This window comes from Podarcis raffonei, chromosome 16 (assembly GCF_027172205.1).
Source record: "Podarcis raffonei isolate rPodRaf1 chromosome 16, rPodRaf1.pri, whole genome shotgun sequence".
Lineage (NCBI taxonomy): Eukaryota > Metazoa > Chordata > Lepidosauria > Squamata > Lacertidae > Podarcis > Podarcis raffonei.
The window spans coordinates 14,793,336-14,817,646 of NC_070617.1; the positions used below are offsets into that span (position 1 = coordinate 14,793,336).

Consider the following 24,311-nt stretch of genomic DNA (forward strand, 5'->3'; position numbering starts at 1 on the left):
AGTGGAAGAGATACATAAGGACCAAGCTGGCTTTCTCCCAGGTAGACACTTGTCTGATAACACGAGGAATATAATTAACATCTTGGAGAAGTTGCAAGTGAACATTAATACTAAAGCAGTTTTAATTTTTGTAGATGCGGAGAAAGCCTTTGACAATATTTCTTGGAATTTTATGAAGAAAAATCTCCAGGGGATGGGGGTCGGTCAAGGGTTTGAAAATGGTATAAGTGCAATTTACTCAGAACAAAAGGCTAAACTAATAGTTAATAATGTGGTGACAGAGGAACTCAAGATAGAGAAAGGTACACGACAAGGTTGCCCAATTTCCCCATTGCTTTTTATTTCGGTCCTGGAAGTTTTGCTAAATATGATTAGAAGGGACCGTCTGATTAAAGGTATACAGGTCGGAGCCAAACAATACAAACTGAAAGCTTTCGCAGATGACTTAGTTTTGACGTTACAGGAGCCAGAATCTAGTACTAAAAGAGTATTAGAACTGATTCAAGAATTTGGTCATGTGGCAGGATTTAAGTTGAACAAGTTAAAAACTAAAGTTCTTGATAAAAATTTAACACCGATTGAGAAAGAGAGGTTTCAGAAGGAGACAGGTTTAACATTGGTTAAGAAAGTAAAGTACCTGGGGGTTAATATGACTGCTAAGAACTTAAACTTATTTAAAGACAACTATGAGAAATGCTGGTCAGAAGTGAAAAAGGACTTAGAAATATGGTCAAATTTGAAGCTTTCCTTGTTGGGTCGAATTGCTGTTATAAAGATGAATGTATTGCCAAGAATGTTATTTTTGTTTCAATCATTGCAAATTTTGGACAAAATGGATTGTTTCAAGAAGTGGCAGAGAGACATTTCTAGATTTGTCTGGCAGGGCAAGAAGCCCAGAATAAAATTTAAAATATTAACAGATGCAAAGGAAAGAGGGGGATTTGCCCTGCCAGACCTTAAACTTTACTATGAATCAGCAGCATTCTGCTGGTTGAAAGAATGGCTGCTTCTTGAGAACACAGACATTTTGGATTTAGAAGATTTTAATAACGTTTTTGGGTGGCATGCATATTTGTGGTATGACAAGGTTAAAGCACATAAAGCATTTAAAAACCATATTGTCAGGAAAGCATTGTTTAATTTTTGGATAAGATATAAAGACTTATTTGAAAATAAAACCCTAAGGTGGCTATCACCGATGGAAGCAAAGGCTCAGAAAAAGCTCAATATGGAGGCCAAGTGGCCGAAATATTGGGAAATTTTGGAGCAAGAAGGAGACAAATTAAAATTGCAGACTTTTGAGAAATTAAAAGATAAAGTGCGAGACTGGCTTCATTATTATCAAATAAGAGAGGCCTATAATTTGGACAAAAAAATTGGCTTCCAGGTGGAAAAATCAAAATTGGAAACAGAACTGTTAGATCCCAAAACTAAGATACTTTCAAGAATGTATAACTTGCTGTTAAAATGGAATACGCAGGATGAAACGGTTAAATCTGCTATGATTAAATGGGCACAGGATGTTGGACATAACATTATGTTTGCTGACTGGGAACAGTTGTGGACCACTGGTATGAAGTTTACGGCATGTAATGCCTTAAGAGAGAATATTATGAAAATGATATACAGGTGGTACATGACACCAGTCAAGCTTGCAAAAATCTATCATTTGCCCGATAATAAATGTTGGAAATGTAAAGAAAATGAAGGTACATTCTTTCACCTTTGGTGGACGTGCCCAAAGATTAAGGCTTTCTGGGAGATGATCTATAATGAAATGAAAAAGGTATTTAAATATACCTTTCTGAAGAAACCAGAGGCCTTTCTCTTGGGCATAGTCGGCCAACTGGTGCCAAAGAAGGATAGAACTTTCTTCATGTATGCAACAACAGCAGCAAGAATACTTATTGCAAAGTATTGGAAGACACAAGATTTACCCACCCTGGAAGAGTGGCAGATGAAGGTGATGGACTATATGGAATTGGCGGAAATGACTGGCAGAATCCGAGACCTGGGAGAAGAGTTGGTGGAAGAAGATTGGAAGAAATTTAAAGACTATTTGCAGAAATATTGTAAAATTAATGAATGTTAAAATGATGCTGGATTGAAAAGAAGTGGCATTAGCAACAAAGTTATCAAGAATATGTAAAAATGGATTGATAATGGATGAAACTATATAGTTATAATATGTTAAGATATAGAGTTAAGATAAATGAAAGAGGGTAAGTATTTGCTGAATTGATTATGTAAATGGGAATACAAAAAGGGGAGGTGTGAGGAGGTCAAGGAAATAAACAAATGAGTTTAATGATACAAAAAAAATGGATTTGTTTTTAATTTTTTGTTACCTATTTGCCTTTTGTATTTTGTACTTTTTCTTTTTTCTTTTTCCTTTTCTATGTATTTTTGTACTTTTTGTAATTTTTATTACTTCTTCTTTTTTATATGCTTTCTTTTTATTCTGTAAACTTTTGTTTTCTGTAAAATCTCAATAAATATTCTATAAAAATTAAAAATAAAATTAAGCCACTCCCAGAATCCTTTGAGAACCCCGCAGGCTCAAACTCCTGCTTTCCCATAAGCCTCTGCGCTGGGCAAGTGAGCCGCTTCAGCTCCTTGCTAATAAACTCTCTGAACCAAAGGTTCACCCCACCCCGGCTACCTTAAACTGTTATCCAATGACAGATAACGAGCTCCTTGACGTCATGCCTTCTTAACGTCCTTCCCGCAAACGCAGAAAGCGTAGTAACCCGAGAGGCGGGGGGGGGGCTCAAGTACAACCAATCAGAGTTCCTCGCAGTTTCGAGTCTCCCACTTTTCAGCTACGTTTCCCGCCCACCGTGCTTCACAGCCAATCCATGAACACGACGGCCCGGTTTATAGCTGAGCGACAACCAAAAGACCCAATCCACTTCAGTCCTGCCTTTCCGTTGCCTTCCTGCCAATCCCTTTCCCGCGAACGCGCCCTTCTTCCAATCGCCTCACGGCGCGGGCTGAGCGACACGAACCTTGGCCAACGGGGTGGTGCGAGGGAGCGCGAAGGACGGGTCCTGCAACCAATCGCCGCCTCCCGCCTTTGTGAGGGGAGACTTTGGCGTGGAAGGTTCGCGAAATCGCGGCAGGCGCCATTGCGTGTGTCTTTCCGTCTATGGCGACTGGAGCGAACGCGACGCCGCTGGGGAAGCTCCACCCGCCCCCGCCGCCGGGCAAGGCCGGCTACCCGCTGCCTCCGCCGGGCCTGGTCATGCAAGGGCCCCCGCCTCCACCGCCGCCGCCGGGCCCTGCGCAGGCCCAGCCTCAGCCCGCCATCCCCAGCCTCATGGCGGCCGCCGCCTTCCCCTTCGCCGCCCTCCCGCCGCCACCGCCGCCGCCTCCTCCACCGCCGCCACCACCACCGCAGCAGCCCCAGCCGCCTCCCCAGCAGCAGCAGCCCCCGCCGCCGCCACCGCCGGCCCAGCAGCAGCAGCAGGTTCAACAGGCCCAGTATAGCCAGTACCGCTTCCCCTCGCCCCCGCCGCAGCCCCCGCTGGGCCTGGAGCAGCAGCAGCCCCCGCCGCAAGGCCCGCAGCACCTCCACCACCTCCAGCAGCAGGACGAGGGCGGACAGGCCGGGGCCGGGAACCAAGGCAAGTCGGAGGGAGGAATGACACGCGGCCGCCAGCGCCGCCTAACGTTTTATTACTATTATTTGATCGCTGTTGGTATGAATGCCTCGCTGTCCAAGAGGCCCTCTTTCTCTTTGAAGTAGGCTAGGTTGAGAATGGAGTGGAGGATACTTCCTCCCCCGTCTCCATGCTAGAGCCCCGCGAAGCAGGTCAAACGCACAGGGGGCGAGATTGGCTCGAGAGGCATCCTTTGCCATCACAGCAACCCTGCAAGGTTGGGCTAGAGGGGTGTGAGAAAGTGACTGTCCCGAGATCGCTCCGGAGGAGGAGCGGGGACCAGAGGCTGATCGCCTGTCTCTCCAAAAAGACAGACACTCTCCTGAGCCGCTACACCACGCGGTGTGTAAAACAGGCGACGTGGCCCTTCGGGGTAGGATTGCCACGTGGTTCCTCTGCAGCTTCTAATGGTATTTTCAGTGCTCCTTATTTTAGGGATTTTCATGTTCCTGTTACAGGCATAGGTTAGGGTTTCTGGTCAGGTGTAATAACTCAATTTAAATGAAAAAGAAACCAAGTTTAACTCATAAAGAGCTAGCTGCACATCAGAGAACTGAACCAGATGTCACCGATGAAGCCAGATAGAGGGATTTTGAACTCCCCTTCATCTCATTTCCTTTGTGTTATGTTTACAAACATGATTCTAGTAAGCGTGACATTAAACACAGGGAGATAGAGAAGGATTGTTGGAGTGGATTGAATGAAAGAGGAACGAATAATAAAATGCTGGTGTGGCTTTATTACTGTTAATAATAATAGGACTGGGAACACCCAAGTTTCAAATTTCCAAGCTCACTGGGTGGCCTTGGACTGATCAACCTACCTCTCAGGATTGTTGTGAGGTTAAAATGGGGGGTGGGGGAGAAGAATCAGTGTGTTATAAAAACAAATATAATGAGCTTGTTATGGTTTGAGAGAGGTTTCTAGTTAAACAGTGGACGGGAGCTGTGTAATCTGGTGTGTTGGTGCCTTTGAAATAGCTGACGTTTCCCTGTGGATAAGGATGGAAAAAATGCAGCCTATTTGTAGGACTGTTAAAGAATTGCGTAATAAAGCTTCTGTTTTTCTAACTCATATCATTTTTAAGGGCAGTTAATTTTACCCTGATTTTAATGTTCTCCAGGAAAAATCATTTTCAAAATTTTGGAATAAGACAAAAAGTCTTGTAAGTAGATTGTAATTCTGTGGGAAATGTTACACATCTGAAGGAACTGTCATTCATGTAATTTTGCAGTGCTTCATTTGGTGCAAATACTGTTTAATAATTAAGCAAATTACTTGAGATATGTACCAGGGTATGTGGAGAAATAAGTAGTAGGCCCTCATGTTCCAAATGTTTGCTGATCTAGAACTAAATAGTACAGTGGTACCTCGCAAGACGAAATTAATTCGTTCCGCGAGTTTTTTCTTCTTGCGAGTTTTTTGTCTTGCGAAGCACGGTTTCCCATAGGAATGCATTGAAAATCAATTAATGCGTTCCTATGGAAACCGCTTGCCGGGCTGGTGGTGCGGAGAAGGGCTTTTCTCCCCACCGCCAACATTCAGAACAGCATTCTGAATGTTGGCGGTGGGAAGGAAAACCCTCCTCCCACCGCAAGTCTTCAGGACAGGTCCGGGAACAGAGGGGAAGGCGCGTTGCGCTTCTCCTCTGTCCTCGGACCTGTTCTGAAGGCTGGTGGTCCACCGCCAGCCTTCGGAACAGCCATCCGAAGCCTGGCGGGGGGAGGAGGTCTCTCCGCCCCACCGCCAGCCTTCGGAACAGCCATCCGAAGCCTGGCGGGGGGAGGAGGTCTCTCTGCCCCACCGCCAGCCTGCGGAGCAGCCATCCGAAGCCTGGCGGGGGGAGGAGGTCTCTCCGCCCCACCGCCAGCCTTCGGAACAGCCATCCGAAGCCTGGCGGGGGGAGGAGGTCTCTCCGCCCCACCGCCAGCCTTCGGAACAGCCATCCGAAGGCTGGCGGCGGGAGGAGGTCTCTGCGCCCCACCGCCAGCCTTCGGAGGAGGTCCGAGGACAGTGGGGAAGACGCGCTGCGCTTACCTGCTGTCCCCGGAGATTTCCCTATGGGCTTTCGTCTTGCGAAGGAAGCCCATAGGGAAATTCGTCTGGCGAAGCACCTCGAAAAACAGAAAACTCTTTCTTCTTGCGAGTTTTCCGTCTTGCGAGGCATTCGTCTTGCGAGGTACCACTGTTCTGTAGTAGCATTGTGTCCATAATCTGGGGGGCAAGGCTACTTTGTGTGGTGTTTCTGTATCCCTTTTTGAACTATCTTACCAATAATTTTTTCTTACCTTCGCAACAGTTTCATCTCTGATAATATATTACTGTACTTCGCAGTTTGACTTTGAATTGTGTATTAATGTTGAAAGGACATGCAATTCTTGCTTTCTTTTTGGAGTCTTTAGTAAGATTAATTAACTGCATGCTCACCTAAAAGCCACAGGCATTAGCCAAGTTATAAAAAGAAGAAAAGGCTTGCTCAAGAGACACAGCATGCCTAAACTGAAATGACTTTGAAATCCAAAGGAACTAAAGAGTTGGCTCCCAGATTGCAAGAGACCCCATTGTCCATTTTATCTGTGTGGGAGCTTGATCATTGAAAGAATAGAGATGGTTTTGTTACGCTGTGGGCGCTTGTGATATGCTTTCAGGATCTTGTCACTCTTTCCACGACTTCTACTACTTATTATTATTATTATTATTATTAATAAGAATAATAAAACTTGTATACCACCCTATACTCACAGGACTAATTTGTTCTGTTAAAATTGTTTTTTATAATGAATTTTAAATTGCTGTAACCCACCCTGGGACCTGATAGTAAAGGGTGGGGTAATAATAATAATAATAATAATATGTCATGGTGGGGAACTTGAACAATGTTAACTAAGGCTATCTTAAAGCCAAATTGAACTTTGACACATATTAACTGTTCCTTTAAAGAAACCTATCTGTCTGCAGATTTTCCCAATAAAAAGAGGAAGAGGAGCAGATGGAACCAAGATACCATGGACCAGAAGACTGTCATCCCTGGAATGCCCACAGTTATCCCTCCTGGGCTTACCCGTGAACAAGAGAGAGCTTATATAGGTAAATCCTCGTTCTTTTCCTGTTTTCATTTGTTCATGTCAGTACTGATCCAGACACTATTTTTGGTTGTGTGCGTCTGAGGCATTTAAAAATTGTGCTTTTAAGGGCTCAAGTTGTCCCAGCCTTGTTTTCATTTCTTAAAATAGATGAATATTCATGTCTCTGCTCAGAGTGAATTGTGCGCCATCCTAGCTCCTTGTACTGTTTGGGTGAAAGAGTGTCCTCCACAGGCACAGTAGAAAAGCTAAAGTCCTTTGAGGTGCTGGGGAATGAAACTTGCTGACATTTACTTAATTGGCCATTAAAATCTAATCAGGAGGGTCTCTTATTAGCTTCACAGACTCCCTGCTAACAGAGAACACTAAGAGTCCCTTTTCAAGCTGTATTGTTGGAAGCAAGTACCTCTTTTGCAGTGGAATATTGTAAACTAACCTAACCATGGTTCCCTTCTGACTTTCTCTTATGTTGCTATGCTAATTCTTTAAAGCTAAAATTGATACTCCAAGGTGGTGAAGATGGTTGATGCCACTCAAAAGCAGGGAGAGCCCCTAACTTCTGATTTTTGATGGGTGGGCTTCGCTAGGTTAGTTTGTGGATCTGTACTCACGTACAAAATTGCTGGGAAAGAGACACTGTTCGGTTCTGTGGGAATCATGATGTTGGAACTGTTAACTGTGAAAACTGGGGAGTGACAAATGATACTGTATTGTATGTGGAACAGAGAACGTTATTTGCATTATTTGTATTGAGAAATGTGGTGTGACTGTTTATTTGTGACTGTTGATCAGTACTCCGACTGAAATCATTCTAGTGTGCTCTGGTGTTACATTACATGGTACAGTCCTTGCCTTCTCAATAAACCAAGGTTTTCCCCTGAACATAAGGCCATTTAATAACTGTTCATCTCATTAGGATTGCACAATAAGTTTTAACTCCTTTCTTATGCATAAATCACTGAGAATTTTGATATATAATGTATAGCTATCCATAATACTGCTGAGAGCTGCTTTACTGCTCTAAAGGCTTGCATAATTTTCAAGGTTAAGTCAATGTTTATACAGTGCAGAATATTCTCTCTTGAGTTGGTCAAAGTTTCTGTATTGAAAAGGTGTGCCACTTTATGCAAGTTGGAAAAGCTGGTTGTTACCTTGTGCTCTGCACTGCATTCCTGAAGAGTCAGTTTTCTTAACATTTCTGAAGTTTTTTTATTTATTTTTAATTTACCTCTACTTAGGCTTTTCTTAACCAAGCTACACTACCTGATCCCTACCTTATATTCTTATTAACAGTAACTTGGTACTAATTTAATAGTTCTTACAGATCTGGTAGAGAATCGATGTGGGCGAAAGAATGGTTGGCTTGAAATGATCAAAGAGAGCAGCCCTGCTGTTGAACCATTTGGTTTAGAAATGCATTAAAAATAAATTCTGATATGTAATTGAGCAGCTCTGTCAGACTCTGCTAACAAACAGCTCTGTAAATGGATAGAATTGGGTCAGAATTCTCAGTCTATGCGAAGATACGAGTGCTCCACTTGCTTAACTAACTGGTATGGTGAAAATGGGCCTTGTAGTCCACAACAAAACTAGGTAAAGAGGCAGAGGAACGTGTGACCTTTATTGAGTCTAAATACTATCACAAAGGTACATGCACATCTGTAATAAGGGAGTGAGGAAGGCTCCTTCTATGTGAAAGAGAATATACCATTAATATACCGTTAATGTGAGAGATGAAATACCAGTGTCAAAAAAACCTTAGTATTACAGCGTTTCAGTAAAGGAAAAACAATTTTAAAAAAACAAAGCTTTGCTTGTGAGCAAGCTCTGGAAATAAGTTCCAACGTGTTCTGAACTTCGCCATGGTCAACTCTATTGATTTCAACAGGTGATTGATTTTCTTGAACCTTTTCAAATTATGTTTACTTCAAGGAGATCAAACATGAAGAAGTAACTGGAGATTAGAGCTTGTTGAAGGTTTTTCATGTCTCTTAAGATGAATAAGTGGGAACAAAGTTTGAGAGAGATTCTACAGTAGAGCTAGACACTGCCTGGCCTGGAGGAGAAAAATTGGCTGATGAACTTTAGGCTGTTTTCTTCATTCTTGGAAATGTATTTGCTAAGGACTGCAGGCTTTCTCAGTTATAATCCACATTGAGAAGCCTTGGTGACACACAAATGATGTTCATAATATGTCTTGTGTGATAACCAGTAAATAACATATTTGTTCCTTAAGTTCTCTCATGTCTCCATAACATAATATTTAATGTCCAACGGTGTTTCAGCCCCACATTTGTTTTCACGTTTAACATCAACTGAAGAATCTAGATGTTTTCAATTATTGATTAGATAAGGTTTGCCAATGCCTAAAATAATGAAGGAAATCTTTTAGTACCAATTTTTCTGTTGGTTTTGGCTCACACATGGAATGCATTATATTTGATGTATGTACAAAGCTCAACCACCTAATATCTCATTTGTAAGATTGTGGCTGGAGAAACTGACAGCTAGTTGCATTTTCTGGCATTGTTGGATTTCATTTTAAGGGATGTCACAATAATATAAAAATACAATATTAAAATCAGTTAAGACAGTTTACAATTAAATGTATTTAGGGCTCATTCTATTATTTTATCTTGGGCGTCAAAGGCCAGGGTAAAGAGGTGCATTTTCAGGGGACAACAAAAGATATACAGTGAAGGTGCCAGACACATCTCTGAGAAGGAAATTCCACAACTTAGGGGCTGCTACAGAGAACGACCTCATCAGGGCCATCATGTCTGAACTTCTGAGGGTGGTGGAACTACCAAGAGGGCCTCCGTTTGCTGAACACAACACCTGAGAGCATCTTTAGGGAAGGAGGTGGTCTTGCAGAATTTGGGGGCCAAAACTCTTTAAGGCTTTAAAATGCTAATGTGAGCACCTTGAATTGGGCAACCAATCCAGCTCTTTAAAGGGAGGGATTATGTGCATTCTAAATGGAACTCTAGCCAGCAATATGGTCACTGCATTTTGGACCAGCTGAAATTTCTTAGTCATCTTTAAGGGGGCAGACACAGTAGAGTGCATTGCAATAATTCAGTCTGGAAGTTATTAGAGCATGGAGTGCAGTGATTAATTCATCTCAGCCTAAAAGGGGTCATAGCTGTGCACCAGCCAAAGCTGGAATTAGGCATTCCTAGCCACCAAGGCCACCTGAACCTCCAGTGACAATCCCGCAGTTTACCTGACCCCAAAGTATGGGTCTGCTTCTTGAGGATTCAGCTTCAGCTTACTGACTCAAATCCAGCTTCAATTCATTGGCTTGTGCTTTGGCTCTTTATAGCATCTTCTAAAGTTACTCTCAGTTATTTCAGGGGAATCTCCCAATTTGACATGGCTCCATAGCCAGCATTATTTGTGCTTGTCCCCCCCCCTTTGTGTGCCAGAGGCCTATGGAAAGAGGGATTGATGGTGTCTCATCATATTAGGCTTTGGAGCAAGCAGAAGTGGCTGCTTTTGTTTTTCCCAAAGCTCAGTGCAACATGGAGAGCAGCCCTCCCTCTCCTGTATACAGAAACCCTTTTCCACCTCCAAAGCTCAGCATGAAATGGAGGCCTCCTCTAAGATCTCAGCAATTCATGAGAAGCTGGGTTGTGTGGTGTTGAGTGGCCTTCTCTCACCAGGCCTGCTGCGCCCTGGAGATAGGTTTTGTCAAGCCTGGATTATCTGCATCTTCTATGTTCTGTTACATGTATAAGGAGTCTCTTATTAATATGGGTGTGGGTGTACCTTTGCTTAGTAGTGATTTGGCTCGCAGTCTACAAACCATTTCCTCCATTGTAGCCTGACCGATGTCTGGGAGACTTGAACAAAGCTGCTTCAATAAGGGGCTTCGGTTCTGAATCCCAAACCAGTTGCTGCTCTGCCTTTGATACTCTTCACTAGTTGAGCAAATACTAATCCTTGCGCTATGTTGGATGAACCAGAGTAAATATTTTTTTTATTCTGGGTGTAAAAATCGACTGGTACATGTTTGACATCTGTTAGTACTGGGTGTTCAGTTGTCTTTGTGCAGTATTGGATAACCAGAAAATTAAAGCATGCTTTCCTTTAATTATGCAGTTTAGTGTTTGCTAGTTAGCAAAGGGTTACATAATACATGCAGAAGCATGGCCAATATGACAGAATCTCAAGAAAGAGACAACGTCTGCTAATCGGGTATGATCTGTGCAGTTTCAAAGTTCCATCTTAGATTGACCAATGCATTCATAACAAAGCAAGATGGTTCTGATGTTTTAAAAGACGTGAGCATTGGTGATGGCCATGCTTCCTACTAGAAGTCTTTGTCCAATGCCAATTATAGAAAGTTGGGATGATTATCTTTCAGTAGGCTGGAAATAAGATTCACAAAGATTAGATATTTTATTTTATTTTTTGCTAACTCTCAGATGAATGCTTTGCTTCCTGATGTGTAATGTTTTTTGAATACTTGCTAGAAATAATGAGGGACTGTTCTGGAATCCTGATGAACATATTTGACTGAAATAACATTGTAGGGTCTCCTGATCTTTATATTGATGAAGTATCAGTCATCCCTTGCAAATTCTCCAGTTCTTCATGCTTTGATGTTGAGATTTGAGATGTTTTTTGGTAACATTGTCTTTTTTTCCATCCTTTTTTCTTTCCTAACCTGGTTTCTTCCAGTGCAACTGCAGATAGAAGACCTGACTCGTAAACTGCGCACAGGAGACCTGGGCATCCCCCCTAACCCTGAGGACAGGTTGGGAAACAGTTTTAACCAGCTGACAGTAACATTTTTTACCTTTTTCAATAATTTTTTGGTGGCATCATAATGTCAGTTCAATGCAATTTCTTCCTAATGAAATGTCTTCAGTGGTCTAATTTGTCAGAGATGGTAGCTGAGATCTTACTTGCTAGGGAAGGTAAAACCAGAAAGGGATAAAGGTTCCATCCTTGCTTGAGGATTTCTAAGTCTGTAGTTTGCAATTATTTAACCCGACCTAAGAAAAAGATACATACATGGTGGCCAACTAATTTTAACCTGTTCAGTGCTGGTCTTGGGCAAGTGTCCAGAGGTTTTTCTCGCAGGTTCACACTGAGGAATCCTCAGCACAGTCACTGAGTCTGAGCAGCCTGGAAACTTTTTCTGACAGCTGATTTTACAGTACTTTTCAAGTGGTGGCTGAGCATGGTTTTTAAACCAGATGGGTACTAACCAATTTCTTTGGTAGCAGCTACTACACAGCATTGGCCAATATCTTGGGATTTGGGGCCCAAGCAGTACTGCACCTGCAGTATGTCGAATTGGACACCTGTGGTTTTGTTGGGCTTTCAGTGTCATCCAACAAAATGACTTCTGTGTTTGATTCGTTTTTAAATTGGCTTGTAAACATTAATTTCTTTATCAGAAGGTATAATCAGGAAATTGTTGTGTTATAGCATGTTGCACAACTTGTAAACTAATTCTTGTTCTTGAAGTGGAATAGACTTTCCCCTTAAATTTGGCCCAACTGAAACAGTTATTTGGGACCGTAAATAAACATGGTGAGGCTGCTAGTAGTTTTGGATGCCTTGCAAAAGAAAAGAGCTTTCAGCTCTAGTTCTTGGGGCCTGATATTGCCTATTTTAGTTTTAAAAGTACAGTTGAGGAATACCTTTTGGACTCCCATAATGGGCTTTGGGTTAAACTTGACAGGTGAACTCATTCTTGGTGGGAGCAGATTTATATGCCTTATTTTTGTGCTTTAGAAGAGTAACATGAGGTGTTGGGTCTTAATGTAACAGAAGGTTAATACAGAATGTGGGGTGGGAGTGGGGGCTGCAGTTACTGTCATGTATACATAAGATGTTCTTGAACTGAGACCATACTGGCTAAAATACATGATGCCATTAACATATAGTAAAAGTGAATTACCTCACTTGCTTGCAGAAAGACAGCTCTTACTAAAGGCATGAAGCTATTAGATACATTCAGCGTTAAACTTTTCCTGAAGGTTTAATCTTGGAACCATCAATTTATTAATTACCCATGTCTTTGTGTTTAAAAGGATCTACTCAGCTAGTGAATGGGTTTATTTTAAACTTATTAGTGAATGCTGACTGGGGGAGATAAAATTGTTCACATTGCTTTGGGACTGTTAAGCCTTCTCAGGTCCTAGAAACGGAGGTGTAATTTAGATGTGATCACTCCTTACAAAATCTGACCTTTTTATTTCATATTCTTGTGTTGATGATTCACTTCAGGCTGAGAAGACTTTGGGATCAACTGGCTCTAATCAATCCTTTAACCAACTAGAAAGAAAGATTGTCTAACTAAAATCCCAAGGTTTAGGTTTCTGATTACTTCAAGGATGTATTTTTTTGATAACATGACCAATATCTCTTCCCTTCTTGCAGCTAACTCTAAATTTTTATTTCAATATGTTTGGAAAAAGATCCATAAACTTAAGCAGAATTCTAAGAGTGTGGCTTTTTTACCGCAAGTGCAGCTGTGATAAATCAAACTGACTCTTTTTAATTTTAGTTATAACATTTTTATTTGTTAGAACCTCTGGGCATCTAAACTACATGGAGAAAGCAGGTCTGTCTCTAGCGGTTTACAGGCCCAGACTGTGGCATGAGAAGGGTGGGCTTGTTGAACTTGTACCCACCCCAGTTCTCTAACTCTTAAACACAGTAAACAGGTTCAGTCGGCCTTGATGCAGCCAGCAAAATGGAGGTAAAGCCAGGACAGAAGCCTTGACCCGTCCACGTGGTGCCAGTGAAATAGACATAATTTGTATTGCCAGAAAGGGTTTGATAGAAGCTTAACCTGTCTTGTTACTTTTCTGATGTTAAAAAGTCCAGGGTTAACATGAATAATTCTTTATTGATTTACCTCCTGCACCAGGGTTCTTTCTAATTGTTTGCCTCCATGGAATAATGAAGTTGGAAAGTTTGTTCTTTGTGTGAATCAACTTTCTCCATCTTCCCTGCCCCCCTCCCCTTTTTTAACAACAGGCACACTCATGGCAGAGCTGTTGTCATGGCTGTGTGTGACCCCACTCCCTTTTCTGCACCCCTCCTTACCCAATAAAATACCCCAGTTTTTTTCTTCCTGGTAGCAGGCAGTGGTTTGCTACAGCCGCCTTGTCCATGAGGCATTAATGGGCATGAGTGAGTTTACACCTTCCTTTCCTGTGGTCTCTTATTTCATTTTATTTTTCTAAATTGTGCTAGAGTTGAGGGGAAGCCTGTACTTAATAAATAGCCTCAAGGGTTCAGTTGCATGAGAAATAACTGGAGATTGTTCCTCTGCAGGTCTCCTTCCCCTGAACCGATTTACAATAGCGAGGGGAAGCGTTTGAACACCCGTGAATTCCGTACACGCAAGAAACTGGAAGAGGAGAGGCACAACCTGATAACAGAGATGGTGGCGCTCAACCCAGACTTCAAGCCACCAGCTGATTACAAGTAAACTGGGGGAGAAAGACAAGTTTGGGGTTAGGGGTAGCTTCTTTCTTGCCCAGCCTATTACTTGAAATGGATCTAGCTTGCCTCACAGTCACTTTGAGCTTGCTTAGCAGCATTTCACATAAATCAAAACTGAGTAAAAGATATTTCTTAAGAAGACTCAGCAAATGACATTATAGTCAGTCAATTCCCTTTAAAATAAAGAATTGAAAGGTCTTCGGCAGTCACCTAAACACATCTGGATATCTGACAAGTTAACAAAGAGGAGAGCTCAGAAGGTGAGGCAGTGCAGCTGAGGAGACCCTGCTCTGCATTCTCACTCACCAGATCCTGAAAGGTGGAGGCACTCTCAACAGGGTGTCTGAAAATCTTAGGTGGTCTGGTTTGTATTTTATCAAAATTAGCAGCCATTGTAGAATCATTTGCTCAATAACCACTTTGAGGTTTTTTAAAAAACAAGTAGTAATAGCATTTTTAATAAAATAAATGAACTGATTATGGCCTCTCAACTGGTGCTATCCCAGGGCCTTTTTGTTTTGAATTGTTTTCAAGGGTTGTCAGTTTGAGCTTGGCAGGAGTTTGTTGTTGGGGACAACCACGCATGACACTTGCTGTCTAATCCTTTGCAGACCTCCAGCAACTCGAGTGAGTGATAAGGTGATGATCCCACAGGATGAATATCCTGAGATTAACTTCGTTGGGCTTCTGATTGGACCCAGGTAAGAGCATGTGTTTCTTCCATGGAGGGTAGATAATTCAAAGTTGAGAAGTGACAAGTCCAGAATCATGGGAAGGTTTTGGGAAATGGTCTTGATGTCAAGGGGTGGTGATGTAGAATGTTGGATATGTGAGAATTGCTTTAGCTCGTGAAGTTTTTCCTCTGATCAGATAAAATGTCTAGTTTAATGTGTCACTATTGATCCTTAGTAAACTCAGCAGGCATACTGTAAATTTTCTGTTTCTCCCCACAATATTTCCTGAATGATTAAGACTTTAATTATGAGGCAAGGCTGATCCTTGGAACCTGTTTTGTAAACCTTGTACAGTAGCAATAGGATTAGGTTCCTTTAGCTATGTTGTTTCCTTATCACTGAAATTTATTCCCCCTGCCTTCAAGATAGCAAGATAGCCTCCTAGTTGTTTGTTTGTTTCTGAAGCTGTTAGTGGTGGGAGTGCCTTTTCTCTTTTGAAGACACTCAGAGTGTTGGCTGTTGATTTCAACTCTTGGATTTGGGTTCTCCCCATTCTAGAGGGAACACATTGAAGAACATTGAGAAGGAGTGCAATGCTAAGATTATGATCAGAGGCAAAGGGTCTGTGAAAGAAGGGAAGGTGGGCCGGAAAGATGGCCAGATGCTGCCTGGTGAGGATGAGCCACTTCATGCTTTGGTCACAGCTAACACCATGGAGAATGTGAAGAAGGCAGTGGAACAGGTAAAGGACACAGAGGGCCAAGCAACAAAACACTGTGTGATCCTCCCTGTCTCATGCATTGGTGGGTGTTTTGGAAGTTTCCTGCATGCCCCCTGGAAGGACCATGGTAATCCAATCCGACCAGTGATCCAATCTTAATGATAGAGCAACATGCGCTCCTCTCCTCTTCTAGATCCGTAACATTCTGAAGCAAGGCATTGAAACTCCAGAGGACCAGAATGATCTGCGCAAGATGCAGCTGCGGGAACTGGCCCGCCTCAATGGGACACTGCGTGAAGATGACAACAGGTGCGTATTGGTCAGTGCCCAATTTTGCCCACTGGAAAGGAGCTTGGGTCAGTTACCAATCTTTTCTTATTACTGTCCCACTTCAGAATTCTGCGTCCATGGCAAAACACTGAGACTCGCAGCATCACCAACACCACTGTGTGTACCAAGTGTGGAGGAGCTGGCCACATTGCATCAGATTGCAAATTTGCCCGGTAAGCCTCAGCTGGGAAGGCCTGAAAATGGCACTGCTTGTGCTCCAGAGCGAGGAGCAGGGCATCATGCCTGTGACAAGGTGTGAGCATCTGCTTCCTCTGAAGTGTGAAGATTTAATGTGGATGTTTTATCCCTGGAATAGCTCACTCGGTAGAACATGAGACTCTTAATCTCAGGGCCGTGGGTTCAATCCCCACGTTGAGCAAAAAGATTACTGCAGTGCAGGGGGTTGAGTTAGATGACCCTTGTGGTCTCTTCCAACTCTACAATTCTGTGGGTGCCTTAAATAGCTTCTGGTAGAAGTGAAGATACCCATAATTGGCCAGGAGGGGAGGATTACTGTCCAACTCTGGACTTGGGTGTTTTCGATATTGCAGTTGGGATCTTGGCCTCTGTCTGGCACAGAGCCTCCAGTAACTGGCTTTCTCCTTCCAGGCCTGGAGACCCCCAGTCAGCCCAGGATAAAGCACGCATGGACAAGGAATACCTGTCTTTGATGGCTGAGTTGGGAGAAGCCCCTGTCCCAGCATCGGTGGGATCATCTTCGGGACCTTCCAATCCACCACTGCCAAGTGGTCCAAGACCTTCAGGGCCAGGAAACAACCAGCCACCTCCTGTGAGTAGTCATAGGCTTCTCTAGGTCTTGGTGAGGGCAGATTGGAAATCATGGGAGTAGATTCTTCAAGTCTTTCAAAAAGGAATAATAGGATTGAATTGAGCCAGTGTGCCTGGCAGGACATCAGAACAGTTTGTTGTGGTCCAGGAAGACAGTTTGTTTTATGTGGAAGTAAAAAGTGTAACATCCTTGGACAGGTGAGGGTGTCGTTAATTTTGGCATGGCTGCAAAGGTAAGTTTTAAAACACTTGAGCACTGCTTGCTGAAGTTTCATAATCCTGTGGTGAGGGGTGAGCAGATATTCCCCTTGGACAGGGGTTAGGATTTTGATACTTTGCACTGACCGATGGGGAATTCACTTCTAGTGCAGAGTGTACATGGCCTGTGATCTTCCTCGCTTGTTCTTACCTCGTTGGAATAACTGCTCATTTCCATCTCTCTCCTAGAACCGCCCGCCATGGATGAACTCTGGCCCCTCTGAAAACAGGCCCTTCCATGGCATGCATGGTGGTGGAGGAGGTGGAGGCGGAGGAGGAGGAGGAGGAGGGGGGGGACCTGGAGGGCCTGGTGGCCCTCACAATTTCCCCCACCACATGTCAAATATGGGAGGACATGGGGGTCACCCAATGCAGCACAACCCCAACGGTCCTCCACCTTGGATGCAGCCTCACAACCCACCAATGAACCAGGGACCACATCCTCACGGTCCCCCCGGGCCCCATCACATGGGTAAGTACAATCCAGAACACCACGGGGAGCCTACTGAAGAGGGGGGGTGAGCCTTGGCGATCTTGGGAATGGGTAGGGTCAATCTCAGTACAGCCTCATGGGCTGATGAGCCTTGCCCTTCCATAGCCCAGTCTCGTTTATTTTTGCTGGTGGCTGACTTTGTCATGATGACCTGGGCTGGTGGAGCTCATCAATTCCAACTGTTGCTAAAGCTATGGTCTCTCATTCCCTTAAGATCAGTACCTGGGCAATGCGCCAGTGGGCTCTGGGGTCTATCGCCTCCAAGGAAAAGGTGAGCAACCTGTCTGTTTCTTTTTCAAATTGAGGTGGGGGCACACAAAGCATGTGTGGGGGTGTTACCCGGTTCTACTTAACTGTCTTTCTGGCTCTGACCTTGCAGGTATGATGCCGCCTCCGATGGGTATGATGCCCCCTCCGCCCCCTCCACCCAGTGGTCAGCCTCCCCCGCCTCCCTCTGGTCCTCTTCCCCCATGGCAGCAGCAGCAGCAGCCTCCACCCCCGCCTCCCAGCAGCAGTACTCCCTTGCCATGGCAGCAAAGTGAGTAAGAGCACTTCTTTTAATTTTGCACCTCTGTGACCTGCCTCTGGGCAAGCTAAACGTGGGTTGGTGGCCACCGGCCAGTTCTTCCCTCTCTCTTCCTGTGCCTTGCTTGCACTTGGGGGAAGTTGTTGACCTCTAGCCTGGCCTTCAGCATCTGCAAGAAGCCTCTTTCCCCCTTGATTTGCAGCTACATGTTTATCTGAGCTTGGCTCCTCAGGAGGTTCCTCAATTGGCCACCCCTCTCCCTCCAGGGCCTGACTTCTCCTTGCCTTGGCCAAATTTTGGGGCGAAAGTTGGCAGAAAAGCTGGCATATCTTAAATCAGGAGGGCATCACCTTGGTCAGTGGGGATTGGAGCAGTATCCTAGCTGTGGGTTGATTATTGATGGGCTGGGTATTTTTCCTCTTTGGAGAAGGTCGGACCGGCCATTTCCCTGCTTGATGCGGGGCGGGGGGGAGAAGCTTGGCTCTGAGCTCTTGGGGTGACCACTTGGTGTTTTAAATCCTAGATACGACGACCACCACCACCACGAGCGCTGGCACCGGGGCCATCCCTCCATGGCAGCAGCAGCAGGGAGCGGCGGCGGTGGCAACTTCTACGGGGGCCCCGCAGATGCAAGGCAGCCCCTCCATGGTGCCTTTGCCTCCAGGGGTCCAGCCTCCGCTTCCGCCCGGGGCCCCGCCTCCTCCCCCGCCCCCGCCGCCTGGCTCCGCGGGCATGATGTACGCCCCTCCCCCTCCTCCGCCTCCCATGGACCCTACTAATTTCGTCACCATGATGGGGGTTGGAGTGCCAGCCTTGCCACCGTTTGGCATGCCCCCTGCTCCCCCACCACCCCCACCACAGAACTGAAGAATGGTTTTTCTATACTGTTTTTTCTTGCCAATCTGGAGCCAGGAGCTGGAGGGGAGACTTCTGAAACCCAGCCAGGAGCACATGAGGAGTGTGTGTTCCTCTTCCCCCTCCTTACTCTGTACTTAGAGAGGTGTGTGACTCTTGTCAGAATCCTTTTTTGATGACTGACTGGTGTACTTCAGTAGCAGAACTTGCCCATCAGGACACTAGTGCTGAGTCTCTTTCCCCCATCCCACAAAGTGAGGTCTGCACCACCATCCTAAAGTTTGGGAAAGTCCTGTGAAACTGCCAGATCTAGCCATGGCGGTAGCAACGGTGGCAAGGCCCCTTCTGTGTTTAGATGCAGCTCTACCTGCCTTGCCCTCTGGGGTGGGACAGTGGTTTTTGTTCATTTTAAGTTCTTCTTACAGAATTAAATTTTTAACCTCATCTAAGAGACACAAGTTTTCCATGGCCACATGTATCTCCCATCACGGAAAAGTCTTGTCAGTAGAGTTAAAGAAGCAAATGGATTATTTCCGTAGATTTCTTTCTCTGAAGCTGGACGTCGCATGCACTGCAGTTGATATGGGGAGTGCCAGTTTTCTCCCCTTTTCTCCATAGCAAAGGAAAGGCAGACTTCACAGGGTGGGCCTTCCTCTGAAACTGGGAGTGGGGGCTTTAGGCCCTCTCCCCTACTCCCATTGAGTATTCTAAGATGAAGTCACAATTGAGAGGGCATCTTCATCTCTTTTGAAGTCCATTTTGATATTGTCCATCTGCCTAGAAACTCCTTTCTTTTCTTTTTACATGCCTTGAGTGTTTTGTGGTTTGGGGTGGACCCGCCCCTAGATTGAATGATTTTTGTTGACAGTGATGTGTGTACAAATGCTTCATTCGATCTCCTGTAACCATTTTCTTAATTGCTTTTTGTGTAAGAATAAAAGAGCAGTGAAAGGGAGGTTCCAATTAAATGCAGCTTTTAAAATAGTTATTGTTGTGCATCCCTTTACTTTAAAGGGTGGGGGGAGAAGAGGATTCTGTTTCGGGTGTTTGCTGCTGCCAGTAGGTGGGGGCCAAGTTCTACAACATCAGCTAGATGTGTCCTGAGAATACTCTACTGAGCCAAAGGGCTCTTCCCCCGTATGCTACTGGGAGTTATCAGTGAGTCATTTCTGCTTGGAAAAGTTCTACCAAATGGCCCTCATCCACTGTCAACTCCCACTCTTGCCAGTTGCTGTTCTTGTCCACTAGTAGAAGCATGTGGACGGTCCAGTCAATTTCATCTTTGAAATTACAAGTCTCCTTGATCTGCCTGAATGTGTTGGCGTGGTTTCCCTCTCCTTTTACGGATTTCACTTCCTCTAAAACAGTTACAACTTTGGACAGGCTTGAGGCCTTCTGGCTAGCTCATTGATGCCTGCCAGTGGCTGGTGTGTGTGTGTAGCATCTGAGGCAGTGGGGTCCTCTTGAGCAGTCCCCTCTGCTACTGCTGCTTTGGTGGCTCCAGCGAGTGTGAAGTCTGTCCTCTCCACAACAGATTCCTGCAGCGTTTCCACCCATTCAGTTTGCTGTTGGTGTCTTTGTGCGTCACCTGAATACAAAAGTGCTCCAAGCAAGAACATTCTGTTCTGAGGCTTAAGGAGTATGCTGGTGTCCCAGTATTAATCAGCCGTTTAACAGCATTTACACTGCACAGAGACGGCAGTTAAAGCCAGTTGCGAGGGATGCTAAAAATGGTGATGCATGCCCACCATTTTTGTTCACGGTTGGGATGCTGTGTTCCTCCTTTCTCTCCCACTGCCCCCCACCCCCAGACTTTACTTGGAAAGAGACATCTTGGTTAAGAACTGGCAAAGCTGTTTGGCTGTACACTTGCCGCTACTGTTCCCCCATGAATATAAAGATCTCCCCACCCTGTTTCCAGTCTGCATATGAGGGTCAGAATATCAATTAGGAGAAAAGCACTGGCATATTTAACATTTATTTAGGTGGCTTAAGGTGGTATTAAGCCAACTGCAAGACACTCCTATTTCATAACTAGATGGCTGCTCTCTTGTCAATTCTGAGTTGCAAATGGGAGTATCATAAACCACTTCCTCTTCCCATTGTGTACTTTAATATACAGTAATCCTGGAAAGAAACTTTGTTGGGATATGGAGAAGAAACAAACCCAGGGAGCTGAGCTGGGGAGCTGTTGCTGTCGTATTGGTGGGGGGTGTCTTCCACCCAAGCACAGGAGTTGAGAGGTAGCTTACCTCCCAAGCAGGTTAAAAATGCACAGGAGATAAAACACCCATAAGTGTCCTGGAATCCACACTTTGGTCTTAAATGGGAATCTGCACGGGTGTGGCCAGACTTTCCTATGGAGACAGTTTGCTCCAAGCTACCCAGGTTGTCTAGAGTTCTGCCAAATCCTGGCTGCAGCAGCCATGTGGTTACATAATTGTGTGAGATCAACCCCTCTGTAAGGGAGGCCTTGAATGCAGTTTCTATTTGTTCCTAGAAGACAAAAAATCAAATTCCAGGATCAAACCATAGAGAGAATTGTAAAAAAATTGTGATGCAGATTTTGTGGCCCATTTGCTATCTTGATGGGGACCTGCCTTAAAGCTGACACTAAGGTTACAGAAAATGGGCTTAAATGTGATTCTGCACACCTGTGCAGAAGAATCTGCCCTCCTTGTCAGATGGGTCGGGCAGGCATGGCTTGTGAGGGTCTGCAATCCTTAAGGGCTTGTGTAGGCTTCTAAACTGATCAGGTTTCATCTCCAGCCAAGTCACCCAATGCTCTCTGTTTAGCTTTATGCCTGACCTTTGGGCGAAGCCTCATGGCATGCAGCTCACTCCTTGCTTTGCTCTTTAACTGCTTCATGCATCTGATATAAGATTCAAGTTCCCATCTGAAAGCTCCTAGAGCTTGAAAGAAGCAGTTCACCTAATGGCCTGTCACCTTTGAGGTGGGTGGTTGTGAGATTCACACCGCAGAGTCAACGTTATCTACTGGGGACTGAAACCGGACTCCGAATGTGCAGAGAAATACTGAACTCTTGGACCAAGTAATGCTTAACCAGCAGAAGTTTGAAAACCAGTTGCTTTTCAGTACCCCCCCATTCGTGCCCATTAACTTTTCAAGCCATCTCGGTGTAGTACTGTCAGTGTAATAGGTTTTGCTGTGTAAGCAAATTTTGCATAACTTACTCTGACAGTATGGGGGTAACAAGGTTGCTGAGTGCTTGAGTCCTATTTTTCTTTACTTCTCCTGCTCCCCCTGCCACTCCTTATTTCTGGTCCTCCTCAGACTTTCTAAGATAACTGCCATGTTTATTTATGTAAGCATAAAGAATACTGCTCCCAGAGAAGAAGCTACACTAGTCTGTAGCATCAAAAAGAGGCAGGTGCTGCTGTAATGACTGATAATGGCACAATTTTCATGCCCACTTTACCAGGTGCTCATCAAGGTTTTCCTCAGTTGGCAAATCTACATGTGCACAGTTTCCAGAGGTATTGAAATCTTCATTTTAAACAACATGCCGGTCAGAGGCAAATGATTCATCCTGCCAACTATTGTAAAGCTTAAGGTAACACACATTACTTAAAGCTGAGATTCTTGGCAGGCAGAGCTGCTCTCTTTATCCCCAGCTTCCAAGTGGTTGAAGTGGGGGCTAGGTGTTGTCTGCTTTTAGATCAACTGTCCCAAAATGCTGAGTTTTGTATAAATTATGCAGATTTGCAGCATAATGCTTGTTTTGCATAATCTGGGAGGGAGGGAGGACTTGAGGCACTGGGCTTTCTGCTCACTAGAATTTTTCCCTAGCTGCCTCTGGCAGTGAAGGCTCAGTGGGTTGGATCCAGACTTAAGTTAGTTGTGCTTACTTCCTGTTTAAATGAACGGGACAACTTAGGGAAGGCCAGCCTTTCAATACTTCATTTCAGTGGGACCCAAACTACTAGGGCGCAAGGCTCACCAATCTTTTCGATGCAAACCTTAGTCATGACTACTGCTGTGATCTTAGGCACAGTTTGATGGGGCTGAAGCATTCAACAAGCAGAGGGAGCACCCTGAATAAGGAGCTGAAGTTTTATTTGCAAAAAATAGGTCTGGACACCTCACTGGGGGATGCTTCAAAATTCAACCACACAAACACACACTGCCTTCCTGATCTAAAGTATTACTTGGGGCAATGTGCTTTTGACATTGTTAGAAATGAGCAATGGGGGAATTTTATATTGGCACCATGGATAACATGGGCAAAAATCTGAGGTTTGCAGTTGATCCAGACAGTAGTCTTGATGTGCTCCTGTGTCTTTGGGCTCTGGGGCTGGTGATAGTGTCTTTCCTCCTACAATTTAGGAAGCTCAACAGTAGGCTAGACCTGGGCTCACATCCCTCATCAGCCATGAAGGTGACTGGCTGTTCCTGGCCTGGTTACCGACAGACCAGGCCTTCTCCTCCAAATCCTCCAAGTTCATGGCACTGGCAAGTGCCGCAGATGACGCCATCACTCCTGCTGTGAAGACAACCCAAGCGCCGTGCATGCCACCCCTCCCTGTGTTCATCCTGCATCAAGGCAGATATGCCCCCGACATTGCAAGGAGAAGCAGGAGCTGGCTGGCTGGCTTGGCTGATCAGCTGGTCAGTCTCGGAGACCTCATCTCATCAGCTAGATCCAATAAAGGAAAGTCAAGAGCAGGCTACAGCCCCCACCTTCTCTGGCTGCAGGCGCCAGGTGTCATAATCCTGTTACTTCTTCAAGCTCAGCCCCAGCTAAATTTGGGATGCCTTGCACAGCAGGAGGTGAGCAAAGTGCACCTGTGCCAACCAGGACAATGGGGTGGAGAGGTGAGCAAGAGCCATTAGCTTTGCAAGGGATGAGAAGAGCTGGACACTCCCCTTTCACGAGAGGAGGCTGCCTGTTGTCCTTACCATCACGGCCATTTCCCTGGCCCGGGTGTTGTGTGCTGTTAATTGTCCCTTGCATCAGCTCCTCTTTCTCTTGGGATAGTGAGGCATTTATTAGTGCCCAAAAATGTTTCCAGATGTGAACAGGTGTGACATTGGTGGGTTTGATGCCATAGCACAGATGCAGAAAGTCATAAGAGTCCGACGGGTTCCTGAAGCCCATCTAGTTCAACCTTTGGTCAGTGCAGAGAACCCAGAGCTAGAACGGATGGTGGCACAGCCTCTGCTTGTTGACCCCCCAGCCAGGGAGAGAGCCCACCCCCAACTAGGTCACTGGTTCTCAACACCCTTTCCTCACATAACTTGTTTCCATGCGCATCTCGCCATCTTCACTGGCCGCCTCTGGATCTGATGTGGTTTGCAAATTATCCTTGTTAAAAGTGTAGCATATGAAACTGGCCACAGTCTTGTGCTTGAGATCTGATAGGTGCAGAAGATCTAAATATGACTCCTCATGGCTTGGGAAAAAGACACCTTAAAAAAAGAATTT

General features: G+C 44.8%; 1 protein-coding gene across 5 annotated transcripts; it reads left to right on the plus strand.

Annotated features, from left to right (window-relative positions):
• Window positions 1–3,080: 3,080 nt before the first annotated feature.
• SF1 (splicing factor 1) lies at window positions 3,081–19,848 on the plus strand. 5 transcript variants are annotated; one of them, XM_053368068.1, is made up of 13 exons: window positions 3,081–3,626; window positions 6,603–6,749; window positions 11,432–11,507; window positions 14,048–14,200; window positions 14,830–14,919; window positions 15,451–15,634; window positions 15,807–15,922; window positions 16,009–16,116; window positions 16,553–16,733; window positions 17,180–17,462; window positions 17,698–17,754; window positions 17,863–18,025; window positions 18,533–19,848. In XM_053368068.1, exons 1-13 carry the CDS (start codon window positions 3,149–3,151, stop codon window positions 18,786–18,788), a joined length of 2,292 nt encoding a protein of 763 aa, XP_053224043.1. In that variant the 5' UTR covers window positions 3,081–3,148; the 3' UTR covers window positions 18,789–19,848. The 5 variants fall into 5 exon arrangements, with proteins under 5 accessions (XP_053224043.1, XP_053224041.1, XP_053224044.1 ...); XM_053368066.1 differs by having other exon boundaries at window positions 17,863–18,021; XM_053368069.1 differs by having other exon boundaries at window positions 17,703–17,754; window positions 17,863–18,021.
• The last annotated feature ends 4,463 nt before the right edge of the window (window positions 19,849–24,311 follow it).